At 42.2% G+C, this 10999-nt stretch overlaps 1 protein-coding gene across 1 annotated transcript; it reads right to left on the bottom strand.

The window, feature by feature from the left end:
* Positions 1–666: 666 nt before the first annotated feature.
* LOC102788488 (sorting nexin-4-like) lies at positions 667–10788 on the bottom strand. The gene is made up of 14 exons (XM_087830476.1): positions 10657–10788; positions 9626–9750; positions 9312–9450; positions 7843–7992; positions 7681–7728; positions 7521–7576; positions 6791–6863; positions 6441–6502; positions 5871–5936; positions 5680–5769; positions 3581–3680; positions 2837–2982; positions 2619–2733; positions 667–2531 (listed from the first exon to the last, which is right to left on the bottom strand). Exons 1-14 carry the CDS (start codon positions 10738–10740, stop codon positions 2484–2486), a joined length of 1302 nt encoding a protein of 433 aa, XP_087686602.1. The 5' UTR covers positions 10741–10788; the 3' UTR covers positions 667–2483.
* Positions 10789–10999: the final 211 nt, after the last annotated feature.

Below are 10999 nucleotides of genomic sequence, written 5' to 3'. Positions count from 1 at the left end.
ACCAAGGACAAAATCTTTACTATGAAGTTTGGTAGGTTTAGAAAACAGAATAGCATCAAGCGATGTACTAAAAATGGATTCAGGTATGTGCGCCTCTATAAAAGGCCAGGAAGGACCGCATCCCTTCTGAACCGCAGGAACAGCTGAAGCATTATTCCAGAAAACCCACGTTCTGGCATTGCAAGCCCAATAATATTCCTGAAAACTGGGAGGCCTAATCCGCCCTCTGAGGTGGGTTTCTGTAACTGTGCCTTTACAATGTGGTTTATGTGCCCAGGTGAAAGGCATCTCAACTGAACAGTCTGCATGCATTAGCTAAATGTTAGTGTTTTATGTTTATTTGTAAAAACATAAACAAACAAAAACACATTACAGGCAAAAGTATTGTTTTCAGTCCTCATGTATTTTTGATACTGTATTTGTGAAAAACTAATATCAAACGTCAACTCTTAGCCTATATACAAGGGGAAATTATTGTTTTAGCTGTTTGCATTGCAGCCAATTGTACAACTGGGAATTTTGTACAACGGGATTCACAGGAAGTGGAACTGTGCTGGTAAATTGGCTTTGATATGATGCCGATGACAAAACAGTTCTGCTCACAGTCACCAGCACCATCACCAAAAATGATTTAAACCATCAAAATGAACAAAGATACAGTTTGCAGTGTCAACCCTTTTTATTCACACAGAGCAAACAGGGGCTACACCTACACTCACAAAGCTTTTAGTGCTGGCAAGCATTTCCAACAAATCACATGTCATTTAAATAACACACTGAATATCGAAGACAAAACCTTCAGAGAGTTTCAGTCAAAGATATCATCAGATCAGAATCAGAGAGACTTTATTGATCCCAGAGGGATCAATATGTGCAGCTCATCATCCAGAGCTCAACACATTTATTAGACCTCCTGTCATAAATTTGAGCCAGCACAGGAACGTACAAATGCATTAAGCATCAAATCCAAACAATAAAACAATTTTTTCTGTTAAGGAACAAAAGTGAATAACTCCAATTTTGCATTGTCAAAAAATTAGTTGACAATTTTAGTATTTAACATTTTTTGGTTGTTTTTTTGGAAAAAAAATATTAGTTTAAAAATTCATGGAAAAAACAAAAATGATATATCAGCATTAAAAACGATTGTTTCAGTTAAAGAGCTTGTGCATACGTGTGCGTTAACCACAGCAGAAATATAAAAAGGATTTCGGTAATTGCCGTTAGCCGTTAATCTAGCCGTTAGCTGTGGCACACACCTCACATTGGGTGGTGGTCTAATAAATTGTTAAGCACGTATGTGTTGTCGCTACTTCAACATCCTGTAGCCTCTTCCTTTTACAGACAGAGCAAGAGAAAACGTAATGTGACTTTGGTTGTTTTAAAATTAACATTTTGTATTTGTTCAGTACAACATGGACTCTGGCTTCATTAGTCCAATACATGTGCTTTATATAACCTCAATATTCTGACCAATCAGCTCCCTTCACACGTGTAGTTCAGTTCAGACCAAGAAAAAACATGACACACTGTTGCCTGGTAGCTCTGGTCCCCACTGAGATATAATGAGAGATATAAGACAGAAATGTCTGACACCATGATGGAAAGGCAGAGCTCCAACTTTAGCAGTGTGAGACGCTTTGGAGCGGTAGTTTTATTATACACATCCCTGTAAACATGTATTCATGTTGTAACCAAAGACTGTAGATAACGCCACTGTCATGTGATCAACTGATTTTGATGTTTTTCTGCTTCCGTGTAGAAAAACGGAGAAAAAAAGAGAGACGGGAATGTGAGGAATGCTGCAACCACGACTAGCAAGCTTAGTTAGCAGGCTGCATTCATGAACTGCCAAAGCGCTACATAAAGACACAGCTGCTCGTTAGTGATTAAACGCACATATTAATATTCTTGTATTTCACTCATCAAACCTCAGTCTGTGTCACACAAACATTAAAAATGCTTCAAAAGGCACCAACAGCACAAAATCCAGGGTAAGGTTTGGAATCATCAGTTATCAGAGGCGAAGTTACTTTATTGTTTCACTATATTTATGCCTACTTTACTTTCACAGAAATGAAACAAGCTGCACTTTGGTTCAGTTGACAGGTTTCAACATAAATCAAACCTATGGGATGGTCCAATGCAGAATTATGACCTCATAAAGTGGAGAGATTCAGTGGATAAAACAAAGGTGCCTGAGATCACACCAAGGTTTCTGTGTGGATCTAAACACCGCATATTCTTACATTTCTTTGCCAAACATGACTTTATCTGCCCCAAAGCAACTCACTCATCCCATCAGCAGTTATCCAGCTTTAAAAACTGAAAGAAGCAAAGCACCAGTTTAAAGTTAGAAAAAACGTCTCAGTCTGGGAATATTACACTCCAGTGTTCAGGGCTTTGAATCATCCACCACCTCCTGGCATCATTTTCCCAGAATCATCCTAGAGGGAGAAAATCTTGGGAATATTTCCTCAGCCTCACATCTTGAGGAAACATTCCTTGGCATTGCTCCAAACCTGGATTCCCTGCAGTTAGGGAGCAGAAACAAAAACATCCAGTAAACTTGAGTGCCAGTTTTCCTTTGAAGCTTAGCTAGCTGACGTGCGACGTACCTTCTTGCACATGCTGATCTGCATGACAGCGTAGTTGATGAGAGCTTCCCGTAGGTCTTTGTCTTTCTGCTCCTTGAAGCGCTGGATATCCACCCAGGCCTTTTCCACGTGCTCTCTGCAGTCAAAGATATATCATCTTTAAATCCGCGTCGATCTTGAAACATTTCCAACTGCTTTTACCCAAAACCTTCCCACACCAGGCAGCTTTCAACACTCACGCGCGCTCAATCGTTTTCTCCTTGACAGTCTCTTCACCCTCTGCTATCAGGTCCTCCAGCAGCTTCAGCCTGGCCTCCCTCTGCTCAGGCGCTTCTTGTCCAAAAAGCTTGTTGGTCATGCCTTTGAAGGAGAATGTCCGCACGATCTGAGGAGGTGAAGGGGAGAAGGGACAACACTGAAAATTGCAGGAGTCTCCTAAAACTAGATCCTCCTCAAACTCTGAATCTTTAACATTTTAATCTTTGCTCAAGTGCCACTGAAGAGCGTCAGTATTTTCATGGATCAGGTTTCTGGCAGTTTTCTACAAATTGTTCTCAATTTACTGCCCTATAAGCACGTCTGCAGCTGACGGGTGTTCAGTTACTTGGAATGACAAGTTTCCATCAGAATGAGTGTATAAAAAGCACAGTGACAAAGCTTTGGCTCTGTCCTCTACTGGGGAAATTATGGTTCAGCAAACTGGGAACCTACTGGGAGTCCACAGCTTCAGACTGGTCTGCTTGGATTTACCCAGGTATACAAACTCAGGGAAAAACCTGAAGTTTCCAAGCTTTGTGCTTGGTCCAACAGTTAAAGACATAACACAGTCCCGAAAGCTCACCATCTTGTTCTGCCTTTAATTCACAGAAAGGTAAATCACACATCTGCAATGTGAAGGATTCCATATATGTTTCCTATGTAGCCGTGTGTAAGTGTTAACAGGCAAGGAAAAGGAATACATGTAGAACATGAGCACAGTGTACCCCTGTAGCCAGCTCTTCACGCTGCTGCTTCTTCGAGATGAGATCCTGCGAGGCCATCTCCAGCTCAAACTGGGTCAGCTCATGTTTCCTGCACACTGCCCTGCCAGAGCCAAATACACAAGGATGCATCATGAACTACATACTGCATGTTCAAACAGGAGCCTTTGGCATTGTAGAGGAGAAAACAGAGGAGAGATACATAGACACATGTGACACATGCTACATCTGACTCTGAGATGCAGATGCTCTTCAGCATCATGGAGAATCCATCACCACAGCCTACGCAGTAAAAGGCTCATTGGCCCACAGAGGAGAGCCTTTTTACCTCTGGCTACTAGACTGTAAGACTCTGATTTTAAAACTCTACACGTGCACATCAACATGTTAGAATAGCATATATATAAAACATATCATTGTTTTGGCAGCACTCACTGGATCCACCGATCTTCAGAACAATAGGAAAGTAGCTTGCCATCACCAGTGTGTGAATGTGTGGATGACTGGGTGTGTAAAGCGCTTTGAGGTCCTTAGGGACTAGTAAAAACGCTTTACAAATACAGGCCATTTACCATTTAAAGTCCAAGGAACTGAGTAAATCTAAGAAAGTAGGAAGGTTCCTCAACAACTGCTTATTCCAACATTGTCAGTTCAAAGATCTTCAAACCTGACTGAAATTTCCCGCTGCCCATGTGGACATGCCAGATGCCTCGTCGAGAAATGTTCTCTGGTTAAACAAGACAAAGACTGAGCTATTTGGCCACAATGACAGGAGGGATGTTTGGAGGAGCAAAGGTGAGGCTTTCAAACCTAAAACACTGGCAGCTGTAAAGAGCAGCGGTGTTAGCATCGTGCTGTGGAGCTGTGGTACTGGTACAAAGTAGACGGAATAACGAAGAAGGAACACCTTAAACTCTTCAACTTTATTACAGATTAGAGCTGCCACGATTAGTCGACTAGTCACGATTATGTCGACTATCAAAATCGTCGACGACTGATTTAATAGTCGACGCGTCGTTTGAAGCTTTGTAAGATCCCAAAAGACGCAGGAATAAGTAGTAGGATTTAAGAGTGTAATAACGGACTGAAACAGAAGATGGCAGCACTGCATGTACAAGGATGCCAGCTGCCGTTAAACCCCGAAGAAGAAGAAGCTGTGTTCCAGAATTCATAGCGCGGCCCAGCTCAGTTTCCAACAATGGCGGCAGCTAGTTAGTTTTAATATTACTCTTATTATTCTTTCTGGGTCACAAAATAAACGTTTAACATGTTTTCAGGCGAGAATGTAGCTGTGTAAACCTCAAATATCTGCTCAGTTTATCAAGACACCACATATTTTCAAAAGCGCTCCGACGTTTTCGGAGACGTCTGTTACCCACTAGCTCGATAGCTAGCCGGGGGCTAGGCTCACTAGAGCCGTGAGAACACCGGACTCCCGGCTAATCGTTTTCAAACCCACCGCTGTCTTTCGCTACTCAGGTTAAACATGATATATAAGTCACTTAGATAACTTAAAAATGTTATTGTTTGACTTTTTTCAGTATTTTATTTGTTCCTGAGTGAATCGGTTTGGCTGAGATTAAAGTTATAGTTTTTACACAGCTGAATAAACGTCAAGCAGACAGCTGATTATCAGAAGTGTGAGATGCTCGAGAATTTACTCCGGTGTCCTGTTATATTTTAGATAGCAAGGAGTTTATTAAACTCCACCGAAACAATCTGCAAATGTCATCAACATTTAATAAACTATCATCTTGTCTTTATTTTTAGTTAGCACATACCTTAAACACTTAAAGCTGTAAGCTAATGATAGTTATATAAGAGCAGATGCAGCTGGTGCAATAAGCTGTAGTTTTACGTCCAATGGATGATGATCTGATTAGTCGACTAATCGCAAAAATAATCGGTGACTAGTCGACTATCAAAATAATCGTTTGTGGCAGCCCTATTACAGATCAGCAGCTAAATCATGGAAACTTGTGCACAACTGGATTCTCCAACAATGATTCCTAACAAATACTGAAACTGGCTTTGGAATGGGTAAAACAGGCTAACACGGAGCAGCTGCTGGAAAATCGCTCGGTGTCGCAGTTTGGTCTTACCTCAGAGCTTCGGCATAGAAAAGATATTCTTTCAGCTGGTCTGCATAGTGTTCCTCCTCTTCTAGGATATCATCTATTGAAGCAGCATATCTGCAACCATGTGACAAAACACAAGATCTCACGTCAGCAGAAACACAGCTGGTGGTAACATCTGTAGCACTATGAGGTAAATCTATGTCAGGGAAACGTACGCATCCATATGATGACCCGCACTTTGCAGTCCATCTCCCATCTCTTTTTCAATGGCACTCCACTCACTGCAGTGAAGACATGGATGTGCACACATAAGTATAAACAGTCTGACAACACAGTATCTTAAACATGACGTTTTCTTTCCTTTTCCTTAACACAAAACAGCACGTGAGCAGGGTTAGAGGAGTCTGTTACTCATGGATACGTCGTTAGAGCCATTCATCTCTGCAAACCGGCCCACTCTATGTGTGACAGCTCAACAAAACCACACTATCATCCAAAAACACCTCTGCCACTCGGCTTCACACAGGACAAGACAAAAACAAACATAATGTGAACATGCGTTCTACATATACTAAAGTAAACATTGCCAGTAGATTGTTTAGTTAAAACCCCAAATTGGCTCCAGTTTGAGGGTATAAGGACAGACGGTGCAGCTTGTGAAGCTAAAACTCAGGATTTGTATTAAAACCAACTGAGAGAATGAGAAATTAGGCAATGAAACTTGAACAAATTAACGATCAGTACATTTTTCTCAGCCCTGCAGACGCATAATAAACTGGTCAAACCTGAAGACTCGTCCATAGTTCCCATGAACTTTAAAAACCCCGTACAGTCGGTCAGCAACCCTCTACAAGAGACACACAGAAGCATGTTTGTTAACTTTAATGTTCCTGAGGTTAAGGATGAACTTTTACTGTTATTTTTGAAGTTCAGTATAAGTGACTCATTGATTTTTAAGCAGCTGTAATCACAATGTAACTCTTTGAAAACAAGTTCACCTCATCATGTCTGAAGGCTGGATGATGATGATGTCACTGTTGTGTTTAGAACTGGTTTCTGATATTTCCAAGGGGCAAAAGATTTAGGAACACATGTGTGTGTGTGTGTGTGTGAGACAGGCAAAAGTGAGACTTACTGCTCGTGCTCGGAGCAGCTGAGACGTGTGAGACTGCAGCTCATCGCTGTAATGCTTCATCTCCATGAAGCATCTGAGTGATAAAAGAAGAGCGACACATTTACACAAGATTCATATTTTTATTTTGTTTGATTAGCTCCTTACGAAGAACAACATCGATGCAAATGACCAATGCCAAGACCAATGCCTAAAGGTCCACACACAAAGTGGCGTGCACTGTGGGAACTGCTAGGTTGCACAAACAGCCTAAAATGTATCTTGCAGCTGATGATCGGCCTGCACTACGTCGTGGTTTGAAGTCGCTCATGGTCTTGACATGCATCACATGCACACTGCTGTCATTCTGCATTTCTATTGCTCATGCGAGAGTATGTCATACCCTGCCGTTCGCTCCCTGGACAGTGGACACTGTGCTTTGCTCAATGCAATGGGAAACAATTGTTGCGTTGCATTAGTCATAAAAATGAATGTTATTGTTTTGTATGTGAAAATCCCTCATTGGTTACTTAAAAATATCTCAGAAATCATCAAAGACTGGGCTTAAACATGCAGGAAGGTCCAAACTAGTGTGTGTCTGTGCACATCCACAGACACACACTAGTTTGTGTATCTGTGGACATTTAGGCTTCTGGCTGAGTGGTGGCAGAGTCTGTCTTATTTCTGTGTTGATGCTTTAAATTAAACGTTTTTACAAAAAGAAAATAAGTCTCTTATTAAAACAGTAACTTACTTATCTGGATTTCTCACTCTGAAGGTGGCACTGAGAGCCCTGAGCCTGGAATCAGCCTGCAAAAGGAGATCCAGGAGATATTTACACTCACTGAACACTGAGAATATCTGCACAGCTGTTAGCACGAGTTCAGGAACTGATGCTCGCAAACGTCCGGTACCTTTGCCTGAAATCCTGTCTCGTACACCGCTTCTTTCCAGCCATGCTCCTGACACACACACACACACACACACACACACACACACACACACAGGTTAGTTACACTTCAGGAGTTCATCTATAACAGATCAGCTGAATTTGCCCAGACTGCAGCACCATGTACCTCAGTGAGGAAGTAGTAGAGGATCTTGTCATTGCAGAGGACTGGATGAGAAGCCACACGAAGAAGAAAGTTCTCGAGTCCAACCCTGCGTCGCTCCACAAAGTCAGGGTCCATGTTGTCTGCAGACAGCTTGTGCCACACAAACTCTGCCTGTACACATGAAGACCAACCATTTTCACTCGACCTGTTCACACACGCATTTGTTTTTGACACTATGCTTCTGCTTACATATATAAAGAAACCCCCTATCTAAAAGATCGCTCCATTCAAGAGTTCGTGGTCTCAATTTAATTTAATTCAATTCAATTTTATTTATATAGCGCCAAATCACAACAAAAGTCGCCTCAAGGCGCTTCATAGATACAGAGAAAAGCCCAACAATCATATGACCCCCTATGAGCAGCACTTTGGCGACAGTGGGAAGGAAAAACTCCCTTTTAACAGGAAGAAACCTCCGGCAGAACCAGGCTCAGGGAGGGGCGGGGCCATCTGCTGTGATTGGTTGGGGTGAGAGAACCGGTTGCAGTAGGTGACCTGCTCTACCTCATGCTGGAGGTAGAGCAGGTCACCTACTGAGCCGAAGGTTCGTGGTTCGATCCCTGCTCCTCCAGTCTTGGGCAAGATACTAACCCCAAGTTGCTCTCTGATGCACCCATCAGAGTGTGAATGTGGTTAAACCGCACTCAGTTTAGAGTCAGTGCTTGTGAGAATGGGTGTGACTGGGTGAATGTGGCATGTTGTATACAGCGCTTTGAGTACTCCGGGAGAGTAGAAAATGGCTATATAAGAATCAGTCATTTACCATTCAAGTCAAGCACGTTAGCATTAGTTAACATTAACAAGCAAGAATGAAATATTCTGGTGAGACATGTTTCATTAAATAATTTAGCACTAGCTACATCTAACTAATGCAGCTAGTGCTAATTTAGCACTAGCTACATCTAACTAATGCAGCTAGTGCTAATTTCATTGCTAATTCAGTAGCAGTTAGCTAGCTACTCTTAGCTTGTTTGACTGCTAACGTTATCGCTAGAAAAATCCTCTTTGATGCCACGTCACTGTTTGCTTTTCTGTCCTACTGTGGAATCTGCTTTGGAGTGTGGGTTGTGCTGGGAGCTAGTAAGTGGATGCTAGTCATTAGTAACATTAGTGATTAATGAGCAGGGCCAAGGCGGTCTGGAGGAAACATCACATCCTTCACAAAGAAATTACTCTACAACTTAATGTTGCATTTTGACCCATTTTAAAATTCGGCAATAAAAAGATTAATACATGACAAATCATTATATGTCAGTGTTATGATGGTATTAATCACGTGTCATGCATTGTATGAGTAATGACAAAGATTTTCAGCTCAATATTGACTAAGCCTTCAATTGCCAGAGTTAACTGGAAGTGCTTACACTTGTGTTGTCATATTAGATTATATATTTCTTAAAAGACACTTAACAAAGTCACACTGGACTCACCCTCTTCTCAGGCAGAGGAGGTACCACAATGTACGGATAGGTAACTATCAGGTAGTTGCGCAGCAGTTCAAACTCACTGTACCTCCTCCACAGACAGTCGGGGGCTGGGTTATGGCCTTCAGCGACTGCATCCATTGGCCTTTAAAGAATGGACCACAGTAGAATTTAGTTCTGTTTTTGCTGAGCCAATAGATGCAATTCATGCAACATCACAAGAGGAAACACAGATAAAATATATACAGTGTGAAAACCTCACAGCTTAACCCACAGAACTTCCTTTCATACCAAACAGGCGAACAGCATGCTGAGCTCACCTTGTTTCGATCAGGTACACAGTGAACGTCTCCTGCATGCTCACTGCATTTTTGCCGCTCCTCTTCTCGGCCTCAGCTACGCAGATCTCCATCCTGCGCATGAGGGTCGAGCCCTCTTCCACCATCTGAGTCGACACAACAAAAGAACACATGATTTGGCCCTAACACAAGAAACACAGAAGTCAGTGAGAAAAGCTGAGGTGACATTAGTCAGTGAAACAACAAAGCCTCAGACGGGTATGCTTTTTTATCCTTCAACACTTGATGTTCTTTACAATGACAAATATGAATGAGTTGATACCACTAAAATCTTTTGGTGTGAATTTAATTATGAAGAGTTGGTAGGAGCAGGAACCAAAAGCAAAGAGGAAGTGAGAGCTGGAGGTTTTCTTTTGTTTTTTTTTTTTTACACAGATATTGTCACATGTTCTGAATATGCATGACGTGCACCCCACCTATGCCAGCCGGGTTATGCTCCAGCCCTGAATTGGACAATAATGAAGAAAATGGATGGATGATGGAGTGTATCCCTGACACAGGTAGACAAATTTAGTCCATCAAGTTCCTTAAATGAGAGACAAAAACGTTTTAAACAGACTCAGTGACTCTCACATAGTAATTCGTGTTTGTTGACTCGTAGGGTGAATGAACTGCGCTACATCCCAGGAACATGCACAACTCCAACCTTGTGTTTTCCTTCAGCTGTCTCTAACACATGCGCAGCTCGATCACCCATCAGCTCCATGCTTCTCCCTACGCTAACAGCTGTTTATATGACGCACGCGATCCGCCTTTAAACCCAAATTAACATGGTAATATCCGCAAAATGAGTTAAACGCAAAAGTAAAAACATTACTGAGCACAGTGATATGCTGACGTGTATGCTCCTGCATGTGCTAGACTGTATAAGGAACCTCTGCCCTGAGCTTTACGTCAACGCTAAATGCCATGTACCGTAAAATAACGCGCAATGACAAATACAAACTGAATGAATGAGCAGGTTAACCGGTAAAGAGAAGCTACGCTCTCACAGTGTTGTTCAAGCTGCCGTCCGCTCCCGTTTGGTCTGAATCATCGTCAGTCCCCAGCGACTCTTCCCTTCCATCATCCGCCATCACCTTTCTCTCCGTGATGTTGATGTTGATCACGGCGCATGCGCAACACGTCCCTACATCCTCGAACTCCCCCGTCCCGTGGTCGTTAGAGCCGTGCCAAGCAAAAACGGGTATTTTCTGAGATTACACAGTCACATATTGATGGAAATACGAAATGTGTGTTTAGTCAGGGAATCGCGATTTTAAGGAAACACGCTACAAGCTAGTTTTCATCGAAATGAGTGGTCCTCAGGGAGAAGCAGGGGTGTGTCTGGAGTGA

The sequence above is a fragment of the Neolamprologus brichardi genome, chromosome 17 (genome assembly GCF_056152115.1).
Source record: "Neolamprologus brichardi isolate AB-2024 chromosome 17, ASM5615211v1, whole genome shotgun sequence".
Lineage (NCBI taxonomy): Eukaryota > Metazoa > Chordata > Actinopteri > Cichliformes > Cichlidae > Neolamprologus > Neolamprologus brichardi.
The sequence above is the reverse complement of the archived record's forward strand: the minus strand, read 5'-3'. Positions and strand labels throughout refer to the sequence as shown.

Coding starts and splice junctions, on each gene's coding strand:
- LOC102788488 (XM_087830476.1), bottom strand. CDS start 10,740: ATGGCGGATGATGGAAGGGAAGAGTCGCTGGGGACTGACGATGATTCA. Junction 3,681..5,679: donor TTCTATGCCGAAGCTCTGAG/GTAAGACCAAAC, acceptor TGGCTCTGGCAG/GGCAGTGTGCAGGAAACATG. Junction 2,983..3,580: donor GTGAAGAGCTGGCTACAGGG/GTACACTGTGCT, acceptor TCACCTCCTCAG/ATCGTGCGGACATTCTCCTT.